This window comes from Schistocerca gregaria, chromosome 3, assembly GCF_023897955.1.
Source record: "Schistocerca gregaria isolate iqSchGreg1 chromosome 3, iqSchGreg1.2, whole genome shotgun sequence".
NCBI classification, from domain to species: Eukaryota; Metazoa; Arthropoda; class Insecta; order Orthoptera; family Acrididae; genus Schistocerca; species Schistocerca gregaria.
This window is the reverse complement of record NC_064922.1, coordinates 907,447,736-907,464,537: the sequence shown is the minus strand read 5'-3', so window position 1 is coordinate 907,464,537 and position 16,802 is coordinate 907,447,736. Positions and strand designations below refer to the sequence as shown.

General features: G+C 38.3%; 1 protein-coding gene across 2 annotated transcripts in view; it reads left to right on the top strand.

Moving 5' to 3' along the window:
- LOC126355242 (uncharacterized) overlaps nucleotides 1-15,350 on the top strand; it is a 51,627-nt gene extending 36,277 nt beyond the window's left edge. Inside the window, exons 5-6 of one of the 2 annotated variants that reach the window (XM_050005523.1) lie at nucleotides 3,155-3,366; nucleotides 14,797-15,336. In XM_050005523.1, coding sequence (XP_049861480.1) covers nucleotides 3,155-3,337 — 183 coding nt within the window. In that variant the 3' untranslated portion in view covers nucleotides 3,338-3,366; nucleotides 14,797-15,336. Of the gene's footprint in view, nucleotides 1-3,154; nucleotides 3,367-14,796 lie in introns of both variants that reach the window. The other variant, XM_050005524.1, reaches the window with a different exon arrangement.
- Nucleotides 15,351-16,802: the final 1,452 nt, after the last annotated feature.

The window sequence follows — 16,802 nt, the reverse complement described above, 5'->3', positions numbered from 1 at the left end:
TGCGGCATCAATTAAAGTCCAAAACTCACGGCAGCAGCAAAGTTTGTTGTGCAGTGATGTATGTCGCCAGATGGGGCTGGTGGCATGTGTCCATCAGTTGCAATACACTAGCAGCAGGTGCTGGCCCATAAACTGACCTCACACTATTATGGTCAACCGCCCGCGAGGACGTCCTGGGGAATGCCCATGGTGTACTACCAATGATGATATATCCTTGGCTAGTATTCGCAGTAGTCATAACAGGTGCGGAGGACAGCTGATTGAAACATGTTACATGTTGCGTTAATGATGGCAATGCAGAGGCACCATAGTAACAATCGCGGGAGCACACTGTGAATGAATGTTCAGCTGTGGAGGCAACCTAACCTGTGCATTAAGATTATGATTGCAAGAAACTGTTCTGAATATTGTCTGAGTTTAACTGCATATGGTGATGAACACAATCAGGCCATACGAACCCGGAGTGCATTGTTCTGGCCAGAGCTGCAGCAAACAGCTGTTGTGGCGAGATAGACATCTTATTTGATGTGGGTGTAGTATGTGGATTTTAGTAAGCAGGAGAAAATACGTTCGCAGGAGATGTGATGAATACGTCTGGAGAGTTGGTTTGAGCTTCCATGAGGAAAGTGTTGTGTGGAGAAGTCATGGTGTCAAACAGTCACTTGTAGCACTATGAACCAGCACAGAAGACACGGAATGTACTCGAAAGTCATAATGGGATTGCCATTGTGGGAATGTGATGGGTTACTATCCCGAAATCAAACACTTCGCTTTATATTTTGATACAAATGTGTGTTTAAGTACAAGCATGTACACTTGTATGTACAAGTCACAAAAACAGGCTGCATCATCTCGAACTTTACATCCAAATAATCAGGTCAATGTTTATATTGATGTCACAAGTTGAACTGATTATGAGGGAAATGGATGAAAAGGTAGATGCAATGGGTCAACAAGTCTGAACAAACAGAGTAGTTTATTGGGTAGCTCAGTTTGTATTTTGATCGGTGAGTTAATCTAAACTCAACAACAAAATTGATGTTTTGAACAGATAATTAAAAACTGGACTCTTAAATAACAATATTCTCATCGCAGAAATCAGAGATGAGTTTTTCAATTAATTTCCACTTGAGAATTAAAACAGGAACAGTTCAATGCTCAAGTGAAACATAATTCAAATGCTGTAGACATTGATGCAATTGATGATGGAAACATCATTTTTCCTGCTATAGCTAAAAAGTTGACGATCATAGAATTAATTTATATAATGATGGTGACATTTTGAGTGGAGTAAACTACACAAATGCTGAAAACCATTTAGAGCTTTTTACTCATAAACAAGTTGTATGGAAGGAACTCTAGGAATCTCATGAAATGTATCTGTTTGTGAAACATTTTCAACATTTTGTTTTCAGATGCCTCTTAACTGGTGGGAAATGGATTTAAATGGATTCTGTTGTCAGTTTAAAAATAACTGAAACAAGTTTGATGTGCAGTTATGCAACATGTTTGGTTCTAATACAAAAACATGAATTTCTGTCGAGATAATTTCATTCACTATCCAAACGCCATATAGTTTTATTTCAAACCATTTTTGTAAGAATGTTGTAAATGTTGCTAAATTATGTGGAATGATTAATTTAAAAAATAAAAAGTTTCACAGATCTGGCATGTCAGTTACATTAAGGAGAAAAGAAACTGCTGTTTGCAGAGTAGATTTGTTTACTACTGTCTGAAAATCATGTAATCTCAGTTTCAAAGTAAAGTTAAAGAAAGAAGCAGCAATAAAATGCAAAAGTAGAATAGTGCTTAACTTTGAACGTGTTATGCTAAAAGTACCACAAATTGTGTTAGGAAAGAAAGATAAAAAGCCACCTGATGATCACTATGCTGAGCAGAAAAACAAGAGTAATATTTGCAAACTTATAATGAACTAAAAATAATTGTCTTTAGTCACTTTACTTACTCTTAGGTTTTTTATGTGGATAATTAATTATTATCCTGTGTTTATTACTTAATGCCTTGTACTTTTTCATGGTAAGAAGAGATGATGAGACAAAGGTTGCTAAATGTTTATAGCTTTGTCTAGCATCCAATACTGAAAAGATGATTTGTACTAAATACACATTCATTAGGGATTGAACTTAATATGTTGTGAATTGCTTTTATTCTGAGGAAAGTGCCTATGTTAACCTCGGGGAGCTGTACATTCTATGTATATCATATGTGGCAGGAACAATGTCCTCTAGCTATGTAGTATTTTTTTTTCTTATTCCATTTTCAAATGTTGCATCATCTTATTTTTGTCTATTGAAGTCATCTCCAACTATCATTCTAGACATTCTTCCTCAGCAGTTAATGTTTTCTAAATATTCTGCAGTTACAGGGAAATACATTGCCATTATAAACAATTTTGTCTGACCTACGTAGTATACTAATTGCATAATTTTGGATGAAAAGGTATATTCAGTTTATGCTGCATGATGATTGATGTTAGGAAACATGGATTGTCAGGATGAACTTTTGACTGGGGAATTGTACAAAGGTCATATTTAGCTAGGATTTAAAATTTAACTATGTTATGAATCACTTTATGCTCTGGACACACTTTTGAGTGATTCCCTCAGGGTCATATGCATTCTCTGCATGCCACCTGTGTAGCAAGCACAAGGACCTCTAACTATGTAGCATTTCCTTCTGATTTCATTTTCTAATGTTGTGTCTACTATTTTTCTATCAACCTATCCATGTTTTCTTCTTTTGTCAGTCCATGCATTCTTCCTTTGTTAATGGATTTTGATAATGTTTGTGCTAATCAAAAACTATTGTTGAAGTGTCCTCACATATGATGAAGAAATTTTTCAAAACACTGTTTCATCTTCCTGAAAGTGTCTATTATGATGTCATTTCTGTTATTCTACAGAAGTTATGAAGCTGCTTGCTATAATTGTAAGTAATTATTCCTGATTTGTGACGAATCTGCAGTTTACAGACCGACAGGTTATTTAGTAAGCCATACCATTTTCTAATGAGAAAGCCTTTACACTGTAATTCAGGATGACCTGTACATTACCAGTCTATAAACATTAATGTTTCTTTATTATTTTCTGTCATATTGTATGTGATTATTTTGTGATTTCATCAATGTTGGCAGGTGATTACTTTATGCTTTTGCCGTATTGTGCATATTGAGGTGGTGCTTCTGGGATGTGGTGGTGCTCTAGCCCTGGACCGATCTGCCCAGTTGATTAACAATGAGGGTCAATGTGCCGGCCAGAACCTCAGCACAGCCCCCCCCCCCCCCCCTCTGCTGCTAGAAGGGGAGGGAGCCCACTAGGATTGGGGTGGGCCAAAAGGGCCTCATTGGTAAGGTCCTGTTTTGGTTTTTTTTAAGCTCGCGATTGTGGTCTGGGTCCAAGAGACCAGTTTGTTGCCTTTGTTTTTATTGCCCAAAATGTTTTAGTAAGAGAGTCTAGGGTGTCAGCAGCTTTCGTAAGAAGTTGATGGAAAAAGTTAACGATGCTGATGAAATGTCAGACGCCTTTGAAGATAGTAGGGCATGAAAAGTTGGTTACTGCTTGTACTGTTTTGGAGAGGGGGCCATGAGATAGCAGCAGAGACTAAGTGTTAGAGGAATTCAACCTCGTTCAATCCAAAAATGCATTTTGTCATGTTGAGGATCACTCCAGCTTTCTGTAAGTGTAACAAAATTTTGTGTAGGTGTTGGTGGTGTTCAGTAGGGTCCCTGGACTAGCTGAGTACATCATCTAGGTAGGTGAAATTCCCGAATGTGCCCCAGAGGATGTATTCGAAAAGTCACTGCCATGTTTCTGCAGCACTGTGGAAGCCGAATGTCATGAATGCACTCTTGAACAGGCCAAAAGGTGTAATTATGGCTGTTTTCTCAGTGTCCTCTGGGACAATGGGAATTTGCGTGTAGTCTTTAGTACAATCTATCTTATTGAAGAAAATAGCTCCCGAGACGGCACTGTTGTAAGTGTGAAGGGCTGGAGCAGGTTAGGTTCAGGGATGGTGGGAGCATTGAGTTTATGGTAATTACCACATGGGTCCCAGGAACTGTCCTTCTTGGGGCTTGGGGATTAGGTTAAGAGCTGAAGCCCAGGAATTTTGGAAGGGTGAAGTTTGCCGGCGGCGAGAAGCTCTTCAAACACCTTTAGTGTGGTTTTGCACTTGTAAGGTGGGGGAGGGGGGGGGGATGTGGTTGCAGCAGAAAATGGGGGGGGGGGGGGGGCAGGGCTAGTGGTAATATAGTGCTTAGCGCCATACTGAACGTTCTTGGGGGCACCGGCTGTCTGGATTAGGAGGGGGAAATTCTGCAAGGAGCTGAGCATAAGGGACTGAAATCGCCAACTGTTTCATGGTGGGATGGAAAATGCAACTTATGGACCTCCCAGAGTTTCCATCAACTAAATGACACTTTGTTATGTTGGCCAGTAGACTGTAATGACTAAGGAAGTCATTTGCCACTATGGGATTGGTAATATCCATGACCACGAACGTCCATGAGAGTTCACACCAAAGGCCTAAATTGAGTGAACAGCTAAGCACCCTATAAGTGTGAATGGCTTAGTTGTTGGCTTGGGATGAGGAGAGGAGAGGGGAGGGGGGGATGGTATTTAGTAGTAGTTTATGGGAAATATGGATAAATTAGAGTAGGTGTCAATGAGGTACTGGAAAGGGGAACTAGCATCATTCAAATCCCATATGAATAGGTGCTGTGAAGCGATACAGCAACAGGGGACTCCACTGCCAGTGGCTACCAGCGTTTCGGGACTAGGAGCATGGAGGTTTGCAGTTGGTGGCATTCTTGCCAGTCTTTGGTGGTACCAGCAAGCTGTGCCTAGTTGGCAGTGGCGGTCAGGGGGGTGGTTAGAACTGTGCCAGTCAGGACGGCTGTTTTTGCCTGGGCCAGCATTGCATGGGTGGGGGGGGGGGCAGTCAGTACCTGGCGGCAGGTGTGTGAGGTGTAGGCAGACAATGCTGATGATAAGTGCTGCTGTCTCGGATCTCAGGCATATCAGAATCTGTTAGAGGTCAGGGGCCTGCATGCTGGGTGGAGGGTCATTAGTGGCAAGTGGTGCGAGTGATGTCACGCTCGTAGGGGCTTGTGGTAGGGTGGATGAATACCAGCCAGAACAGTGTTCTGTGCTGCAGCTGTGGAGGGATAGGAGTCTAGCTTTTGAACAGTTAATCTGCCGAGACGATTGTGTCTCCTAATGATAGATGAGCATGTGAGGCCAGGGTAGCCTCTGTGGGAGTGGGAAGGTGCAAGAGGCAGCAATTTAGAAACAGGTTTTTGGGAAGGAAGTTCGATGAGTGCTCAGATGTGACCCAGCATCAGGGATGGGCAGATGTTATCATACTGCTTGTGTGATGTTAAACTTACCTGCCTGTTGTAGCTCCGAAGGCACAAAGCTGGATACAATGTGGTCTTTTAGTTTAGTGTAGCTGCCAAGAGGAGGTAGGTGTGAAATAAGATCCTGTACTTGGGTAGCAGTGGTTGGACTTATGTGGCTGAGAATCATCCCAAATTTCATTGCATTGTTCATGATAGAGCACCCTGCAAAAACTGCATCGATGGAAATAAACCACAGGCATGTGTCTCGTGGGTTGAAAGGGGGCAGGTGAACAGCCGCTTTACCGGGCGTGGGTCTGCAGAGTCGGCTTATGCTGGGTGCACTGCCCCGTTTGTCAGCTGAGTCAATTAGTTTTGTAGTGCTGACAGTTGTGTACAAAGATCTGACACCTCCAAATTGCTCATAGATGCTGGGGTGGGAGGGGTAATGGGAGACTCCTGGCTAGAGAGCCTGTCAGGTGTGACCACTCCAGGAGTGGGAACATATGGCAGTACATTCTGACTCAATAGTGTGGACAGCCTGTCAGATATGCAAGATTGTGGAGAAGAAGGCAAGTGGGACACACACGGCGAGGACTACGCAATACGGTTTCCATTGTGTGTTGCTGTAGAAAGGAGGATTCAGTATGCCACATGATAAAACTGTGAGTTGTTGAGGTGCGTGGCTGTCAGCTGCAAGTGGGGCGTGATGGTGCATGCAGAGGCAGGGCGTGTGTGATGGGCATGGGGAGGGCATGTGTGGAGGTGAGCGATGGTGGGAGGGATGCAAGGAGGATGCGGGAGGGGAGTTTAGAAGGCAAACTGTGAGTGGGGGTGTGAGAGGGATGTGTCTGGTCAACATAATAGGAACTGATTTTGTGATCAAGTGGGGGACCGATGACTGTAGCAGTCTGGTCCCTTCAATCCCACAACCACCAAGTGGGGTGTGCTAACAGGAGTAATGAAAAGAAAAACTAGCATGTTTCGGTAATGGGACTTGGCATTTTGGTTAGGAGGGGGTCACCTGTGAAGAAACAGTTTAAAGGTTCCCTCCTATGCTGCTCACAGGCATACATATCTATAGAGGCTTTCTTATTAACAAAGGCAACAATAAATAATAGGCCATGCTGAAAGAGACACATCAGCTGGTTTGGAGATACTATTCATAAAAGCTAAAAACTACAAAAAAATTTAAAAAGTTATTACCTCTTAATGAAGGGGTCTCCCCACTCATGGTGGAGTCTTTGTGTAGGATGGATTAGTTTACAGTACTTTGTTCAGTGTCGTCTAGCAGCATGAGAAAATTGGCTTCAGTGGCATGCTTGGTGGTAGAGGAGTGCCAAAACGACTGGAATGGAACAGTAATAAACCCGCACGGTACTCCCGGCGCACACTGCACTTCACCACACTAAGTACACAACAGTGCACACAGTCTTTCAGGTTCTGATACTGGGGGGATGAAACAGGTATCTGGCATCAGGCTTGGAAGCTGCAGCCAAGGGAATCTCCTTGAGGGAATGCGCTTGGGAAAGTAGTACAGAAGACATGTCACTATTCTTCTCATTAATTGGGCTGCGAGATAACTCTGACACTGGACATGGGTGCAATATCCTGCTGTGCATTCATATGCATGTACTCTAACGAAGAGTGGCAGATAACAGTGCGAACCACGTGGTGTTGCCTGGGATGAACTGGCCAGAGTGCGGGAGATGTTGCCTTGTGGAAGTGGAAAAAGAGACTGCTGAAGCAGCAGTTTGACAGGCATGGCAGTCTAAACTCTACTTTCTGCAGAAGTGACCAGTGAGGGTGCTGTGTAGGTACAGTGGTACCTTACCTGTCAGGCGCTTTGCTCATTGCTGGTTTTTGATCAGTGCAGCCCATTGTCTGCTGCTACGAGTGGAGGTGAATGGAGGGAGTCATCACAGTGCACCTATTCTTAGGATTCTGTGTTGGGTCATTTTGTCATAAGCAACAAAAACTGTTGTGAAAATTGGAAAATGAAGCAGGGGTAGGACCCGAACATTTTCATTACAGTGTATCTAACTACAATGAGAGAACATTAATTTCATTTGCAATTGAATAAAGATGTGATAGAAAATGATCCATTCTATTCAATCTAAAGGAACATCTTTTCCATGATGTATTTTCACTCTGCAGTGGAGCATTAGTTGATAGAGATTAGAGCTGTGTGCCATACAGTGACTCAAAATTTTTAGTATAGTATGTTCATACTGGGCCATTTTGAAGCCCAAGCAACACAAGCTGCTGCTTGGGGCCAAGATGAGGTGGGCACCACAAATGCCACAACTGCATGAGTTTTATGAAGGACATATCACAATTAGTGACAGCTGCTTAGGCAATCAAGCTGAGAGAGTAGCCCATGTGTAAGATTTGTGTACAATGCATGTCACAGCTTGTTGTGAAAAGTGACACATTGGGCGCCAAGTGATAATTCACTTGGGTGAAAAAATGATCTCGAACCATCCCTGCGATCATAGGAGTATAATGGATTGTCAAAGTATGAAGTCATAGAGAAGTAGAATTTGCTTGTCTCGAGGAAGATGTATTTGCTTCTGAAGTGTCATGGTAACTGAAATTCAAGCAAAGGATTTTGAAGTGTGATATAATTTTCTGTTGGGTCATCTTGGGTACCTGTTGTGCATAATATGATTGGAACTAACATGTCTAACAGACAATGTACTAGAATAGATCGAGTCATATTGTTTTAATGACAATTCAATTTTGAAAATGAGGAGGAGTAATGAGACTTAGATGAAAAGAAAGAGAATCCAAAATTAAAGTATCCTACCAGATCTTGTCACCACTGTGTCCATACCTGTAAATTTAAAAGTGACTTATTGCTCTCCCACACTGCTTTAAAAATTGATAGATAAGTTGTACAGCTGTAAGATCAATTTTCTTTTGTATGCATCAATATCTATGTTGAATTTTTCAGCTTGGGATCTTGTGAAAGGAGTTGTCACCCAAAATGTATGTAACTGTGAAGTGTATAATTTCATGTATATTTTGTCACTATTACCTTCAGAGTGATATATTTTGTATTTTGTGTTAAACTTTATGTCACACTTGCTCTGTGCAAGCTAAGTAAAATAGTCCTAATCAAACATTTCAAAAAACTTCCTTTCAAAGTGGATTTGTTAAGACAGTTTTCGCCAATATTATACGTTGAAAATGATTATATTAAATCCAGAATATGGCCTATTACATCTGACTGGGATAACCAAATCCAGTATTCTATCTCCTGGCTATAATGCACCAATAATAAAAGTCCAGTGTACCAGCACAAATAGTACACCAGACTCCAATGAGGTCACAATTTGAGCCCTCCTAACTAAAATTATCTCAGTAAGATATCCTGAACGCACTTCTTAATAAAACTGGAGACTCAAAGTAGCTGTAAATTGAATGTTATACTTGGATATTTTTGTGATGTATGTCACATAATGTTAATATTTAATCTTGTTCTTGTTAAGCAAAAGAGTATTGATATTTTCCTCTACCACACATAAATAAATTAAGAAGATAATTACTTCTGTAATGAGATGATTAATCATTTCAGTAAAATGTTACATTACATACCATCTCTAATGCTTGTGCAGTTAAAATTACATGGTGTAATTACAAATTACAATTGCAAGATAGTTTTATGCTGATTTATGAAATGATATGCAATAAAATTCTGTTTGTTTCTTTTCTTATGGAATGCAAAATACTGTTATTATGTTGTAGTAAACATGCTCATAATATTGTAGAAAATGCTGGAAAATTCATCATCTCACCTGGCATTATACTGCCTGAGTTGGCTGTTCTTTGATGCTACCATGCTGCATCTATTTTTGAAATTCAGTAGGAAAATTATATACTAAAAAGCAAATAATTTTTCTCCAGCTGCTTCAGGATGTCATCTTGTGACTGGACAAACACTTCAAAATTTTGGAATGATTTCAGAATATCATGTAGGACTGGATTTTGCTGGCTAGAAACATGTAGACACAGTTTTATTGTTTAATAATGTATGGCTATGTGATGTAGACACAATTTTATAGTTTAACAATGGATTACTATGTGACATAGACAGTTTCATAGTTTAACAGTGGACAACTAGGTGGCCATATGTTTTAAATGGCAAGCTCCCTCTGTTATTGGTATTCATTCATTAACTGTTTCAAGCTATTTAAACTCATTTTTAAAACATTCCACTGTTCAATACACACACAATGGCTTATAACTTCCACTCATAAGACAGTCCATAGAGTGCGCAAAACCACAGTCTCTCTTCTGTTCAAAATAACATGATAAACAGCTCTGCGTACTGCTAAGATAGATCAGAATGCATTGCTTTATTTTGATGATAGTGCTTTCGGTTTTATGCTGTTTGATGTACTCTTCAGCTGAGTCTCTCGGCGTCTTCTGCTGTAGATCTAAAAAAAAAAAAAATCTTCTCCCTTGTAATTCTTGTTCTTACTTTTTTTATTCTTTTCTTCAAAGTTGTCACCTTTACAATACCCTTTCTATGTTGAATTTCAGAATTAGTTTGCATCTCAAAATTCCAGTAAGCTGTTGCAACAATAGCAAAACAATCTGGGTCTAGAAAGTTCTGAGTTATTGTATTCTCTATCTCCATGCTGTGTCTTTGTAATCTTAAATTTTCTCACTTTCAGCCATGATTAAAACTGTTCTTTCTCCCACAAAACAATTAAATTTTCAATAATTAACTCTGCACTCACACCCATCCATCCATGCACATCCAAACCCCCACCAAGATTGACCCTGTTGCTTTTTGCTTCCATACTTACAGTTTTTTCCATACTGAAAAACAAAATCTTTGGAATACAAAGAAGTTGCATATAATTACATGGAGAGGACAATATTATGAATTCATACTACATTTTCCTAACATTTTCATTTACATAAAAGAAACTAAAATGATTGACTAAACACAAGATCACTGTACATTCCTGCTCAATATTGGACAGGTGAGAGGCTCATATGGGATCAAAGAAGAGGCTGAATATGTCCATTATAATATTTACTAATTATTACACTTCTTATGAATGAATCTTTACATTGCTCCAGGTTTTCTTTCATGCACATTGTTACCACAGCAATTGCCATGTATATAATGTTCCTTCTTCTTTTTACCAACTTTTTTGATATTTTTTGTTGTGGTGCATTTTGTGTGATCCTATGCAAGTCATGTATACAATATGTGCAAAAAAAAGTTTAGAACTTGTGAACAGCATATAAATCTCAAATGTCTATGTTTGACATAGTAAAAAGCATGATTAATGTTAAGAAAACTAGGTTAACATGACAGTACCTGAGCACTGACTGTTAAATAACTTTATGTTTTCTGTTTATGTGCTCTAGTTTAGCTATTTCAGATATGCATCAATGACAAAGCCGGTCAGGTAACTAAAGAGATGATAAAAAGTGGGACACTCCAATATGTGATTCTCCTAGTAAATACAAGATTAAGGGTTAATAATGATGATGAATAGAAGATAAGAACTTCAGAGAAGCCAATCATTAAAAGTCTGTAATTAATGGATGTATTTAACAAAAAGTTACAAATACTACCTCATTAATGTAACTCCAACAATTTCTAAATTAATTCTTTATCATGTTTTCTTATTATTGTGGTTTTAAATTCAAGTCAAGTTTATTAAAATATCAGTATCGTATATAATTTTACTTTATCATTTATTTTACTGTTCTTGTAAAAAGAAATAATATATTTTTATCACAGTACTCTGGGGGGGGGGGGGGTGTAATGTAGCAATGTGGGGTACCATGAAATTGACTGATACAAACAGCTGGTGTATTCGATACCACAGTCACATATTCAACTCAAATGTATGTTTGTATTTACTGTTTTGTCTATTCATATGTTTACTTCTGTTGTAAGAAATGTTATTTTCCTTTATATTTACAGTTTATGCACCCTGTGTTAAGTAATCAGTTTTATCATACAAATTAGTAGAGCAAAGAACACTCTTGTAGTTGTCCCCTCACAAGTAGTTCTTGAATTGAGGCTTACCATTTAGTTGCCCCACAAACCATATGTGTTCGTACACAAACACCAAAATTATGGCAGCAATAAAGTTTTCAAAGTAATGAAGCTGTAATTAAAACATTATTTGGAAACACTGTTGTGAAATGTAATATAATTAAATATAAAAATCACAGAGTATTCTGGATTGTAAGCATGACAAAAGATTTTCCGTAACACACAATAATTCATGATATGTGTAACTATTTGAAAAGCTGTAACTTTTAATTGTAAATCAGTTAGTGTTAGATGTTCAATAATGTGAAATTAATAGTGATTATTGAAAAATTAGTTAACAAGACATGATAGTAACCATGTGAGTTCAGCTTGGAGTTGATTTGTAAGGTGCTTGATCTGTGCCAGTCAGTACAATGTTCATGAAGATTGATGTAAGTTTTTGGTTTTGTTCATATATTGAAAGCTAACGTTGAATGAATTCCATACATTATTTAGTAGTTATAGTGTGACCTTCACGTTCAAAGACGCAAGATATTGTTCCCAGTTACAAAAGTTTCTTCTGCTGCAAAGTAAAAAATTGAGTTAAAACCCAAAGATAATGGAGTACAGTCAAAGTTAAGTTGATTTCAGTATAAAAGAATTGTTATAATAGGTTTCTTTGATATATGATCTCAGAAACCAGATGAAGACAGATTTAGCTTTGTACATCAGGCCCTTTCAAATTGCTTTCTTGTGGGCTGGATGATGAAAGATTTGTGCGCTGAAATGTAGGTTAGTATATGTTGCTGCCTGGTGAACAGAATGCCCTATCTGTCCATCTGATTTTCTAAAACTGGGAATTTTCCTTTTTTCTCTTGGATTCCATGTGGCCACATTTTAAAAGTGTCATCAGCATAGCGAAAGAAGCTAGATGGATGAAGAGGACTTGTATTTAACATGTGGTTCTTTGCGGGGAGACAAAGATCTAATTGCATTTCCTGGTGACAAAGGAAGGCTCTTAATGTCACAACATATTATGATGAAGTGTCATTGCTTGTCGATACTGTAGTTTTTCCAACCTACAGGTTAGTGAAATAGTTCAACAAGTTACTTAAACCAATTATTGGTCATTGCTAACAATATATGAAAACTCTTAAATGATTGCCAGCCTAATTCAACAAATCAGAATCAGTTCATTCAAAACTTACATTTGGACTCTTTGTTCACAAAAGTCCCAGTGGAAGATTCATTAAAATAAATAGCACACCACTTCCCTCCTGAGACTATCGAATTGTTTTGCCACACTTTAACAACTACCAACATTTTGTATAATGGTAGATATTATGAAATGACCGAGGGAAATACTATGGATTCTCCATTGTCTCCAGCACTGACTGGTTTCTGTATGGAGAATTTCAAAGAACACATATTAAACATAGCTCCTCTTTGACCATCTTGTGTCTTTTGCTATGTTGATAGTCTGTGCACAGGAAATGAAGCCTCATCACCTGTTAATTGATCACATGAATACTGTGCACCTTAATCTCAAATACATCTCTGAGATAGAAAGAGAGGAGGACAATTTTTAGATGTTCTATGTGAGTGAAAATCAGATGCGTGTCTGGGGAACTCTGTTTTCTGGAAGCCAACACAGACTGATCTTTATCGCAGTGCACAAATCATTTCTCATCCAGCCCAAAAGAAAGCAGTTTTAAATACACTGATACATAGAGCTGAAACTTCCAGTGTCAAGGAACACCTGGATTCAAGTACCAGATATCTGAGTATTGCATTCTGGTAGAATGGCTATTGTGATCAATATGTTATTTTACTCATCTCTAAGAAATAAAAACAAAGACATACCCAGTCACCAGCAAAAAAAACAGACAGAAACCTGGGCCGAGACACTATTCAGTCAATTTTTTGACCACCCAAGAAAATTGAAGACATACTACACCCTGTAAAAGACAGCCTAGGTCTTGATATTTCTGGAATTTACAAAATATAATATGAACATGGTAGTAGTTACAATCTTCAGTCACTGAAAACCATTTCAGAATGCTGTGCAGAACACCAACGCCTTGTTAAATAATAAGATTTCAAGAACCCTGCTGATGGTGAACACATCCTCTTTAACAAATATAAGTTTATATTTGTTAAAATGGAACTATTATCCCATGCATCTACATACTGTCATCAAAGAAGACATTGAGATCAGAATGTGTAACAAAAACACCTTAGTGGTACACAGAAATGGCAACAGACAAATTGGATGAGTCATACACCATCTAACAAAATCAGCATCTTACCAGTGTTCATCTCTGGTAGCATACGGAAGTTCCAAGACTTTGTGACAGGTCACGAAATAATTTGACGAAATAAATAAGCTACCACCCCTACTGAAAGCTTATGATGATGACAACTGAGGAAGTCGCTAGAAGCTTGAGACTGAACAGAAATCTGACACATCAAGAATTCCTAGAAGCATTAATTTGATAATGTCACAGCGAAAAACTACATTGTCATCCTTCGCTCTCATGTTTATTTACAAGCAAAATGTAAACATGATTCAATTGAAAGTAAATACTCACACACCACAAATAACACTTAAGTTATATGTCAAAATGTATTATTGTTAAGAAATAAAACAGATTCAATGTAGCTATATGAAAATTTACTAGTGTTTGGGGAAGAAATGATTAAGCTTGTAGACATGTATACATGACACAAAATTTAAATGTAGTGAAAAAAATATAAATGAGAAAATGAAGCACTGTTTCACTCAACTATGCAGGATGCTAATATATGTACAGTGAACAACGTCTCCTTAAATAGTACACTACATATGTATGAAAAAGGATTTGATTTGCACATAAAACAATCATGTCACAGTAATTCAATCAGAGATATTCCTTTTTTTGGTGCATACGACATAGTCTGTCAATGTGGCCTGCTGGCTTCTTATGAAGTGAAGACTACATCCATCCTTGAGGGATGTCATTAGTACCATAACGCTTTAGCCGATCAAATAGAATTTTGTGGTCTTCATAACCAAAGGACCCTCTTATTGTGGGTTGCCCCTTCCTCCTTTCTCTTCATCCAACCTACATCATCCAGTCCCCCCTTCCACATTGAACTAAGAACTTAAGGTTCTGGAATTTAGAATTTCTGTTCCTTGTCTCTATGTATTTCTACTAGCTGTACTCGGAGCTGTGCCTCCTTGAGGCAACTACTGGGCAGTACTCTTAGTGAGTTGTGAAATAAAAATATATTTCACGATGGTAATAAAACAATAAATTACATTGTTTTTATCTTAATTGTTACCTTTGTCATTAATAAAAGCTTTAGGCAGACATTTTGCTTATAATCTGTGTATCTTGTGCAAGGATGTGTTCATTAACACATATGCTGATCTATTTCTCTTTTGCAGGCAATTTTTTGTGCACTCGCTGTGGCCGCTCATATACTGCAAAGCGTAATCTATCCAGGCATCAGCGGTTTGAGTGTGGTGTTGTTCGTCAGTTCATTTGTGTTCTATGTGGAAACACATTTAAGCACAGCCACCATCTCTCTCAACACATAAAGTGTTATCATAAACTGATCAAGAGCTAACTGTCAGAAGCTATAAAATACTCAGTTAAAGTGTAATGTGGTTTTATACAAAGGGACTTGTTTCATCTGTCATAGCTCATCAAAGCTAGTTATCTAATTGCTAAACAAATTAAAATTTACTAATTTTATTTATTTAGTGAATGCTGTTATAACAATAGTAAGTGTCCTATTATTTTTCTTTGTTTTTCTGTTAGGTGTATTACCGTGCTTGTATGTTCTGATAGGGGATTAATGCCTCAGTCAGCAGTTCTCCAGCTGTACAGTCATTATCTATTTTAATAGCTTTATTTTTACACTATCTGTATTGATAATCTATGAACTCTTGTTTATATATACAAAGTTTTTAAATAAAGTAATTGGACAAAAAGCATATTGTGTCACTGGATTACAGTTTAGGTGCATGCTGGGATGTGTTTTCAAGTCAACACGATCCCAGAGGCCTTCAGAGTGAATGACAATTAACTCATGTAAAATGTTGCTATGTGATATTTATTTATTGTAAATTTCTTTTTTGAGTACCATATTTATAAGATTGTTGAAATACTGCAATGAAAGTTTCATTGTAGTTGGAAATACTCTATTTGATAACCACAAAAGATGATGGTCTACTTGGATATCTTGATTTGACAGCAAAAGATATCAAATTGATTACATAATGATACAACAAAGATAATGAAATTGCCTAAATGCTGTCAAAAGCTATCCAGGGGCACATATTTATTCAGATCATATATTAGTTATAGCTGAGGTTCTGGTTAAATTGAAAAAAACCTGGAAAGGACAGAAGAGAGGGCACATTAACTTTGAGAAACTGAAAGACAAAGGCAATTGCCAAAAATTAGAGAATGCATATTAAAGAAACTTCCACATGGGAAAAATATATTAAAAACAAAGATTCCAAGACTTAGCAAGCGGGAAAGCGCCGGTAGACAGGCACAATAAAATAACACACAAACACACACACACAAAATTACGAGCTTTCGCAACCGGCAGTTGCTTCGTCAGGAAAGATGAAAGGATGTGGGTTTTAAGGGAGAGGGTAAGGAGTAATTCCAATCCCGGGAGCGGAAAGACTTACCTTAGGGGGAAAAAAGGATAGGTATATACTCGCGCGCACACACACATATCCATACATACATACACAGACACAAGCAGACATTATATATATAAAAATAGAAAGAAACTTCCACATGGGAAAATATATTAAAAACAAAGATTCCAAGACTTACCAAGCGGGAAAGCGCCGGTAGATAGGCACAATAAATAAAAGACACACACAGAATTTCGAGCTTTCGCAACGAAGCAGCCGCCGGTTGCGAAAGCTCAAAATTCTGTATGTGTGTTTTATTTATTGTGCCTATCTACCGGCGCTTTCCCGCTTGGTAAGTCTTGGAATCTTTGTTTTGGAATCTATATATATTAAGCAGACATATTTAAAGGCAAAGAGGACTCTTTGCCTTTAAATATGTCTGCTTGTGTCTGTGTATGTGCGGATGGATATGTGTGTGTGTGTGTGTGTGTGTGTGTGTGTGTGTGTGCGCGCGCGCGCGAGTGTACACCTGTCCTTTTTTCCCCCTAAGGGAAGTCTTTCCGCTCCCGGTATTGGAATGACTCCTTACCCTCTCCCTTAAAACCCACATCCTTTTGTCTTTCCCTCTCCTTCCCTCTTTCCTGAAGAAGCAACCATCGGTTGCGAAAGCTAGTAATTCTGTGTGTGTGTTTTGTTCATTGTGCCTGTCTGCCGGCGCTTTCCCGCTTGGTAAGTCTTGGAATCTTTGTTTTTAATATAATATTACAGTGTGGGTATATGGGTGTATCTGTGGA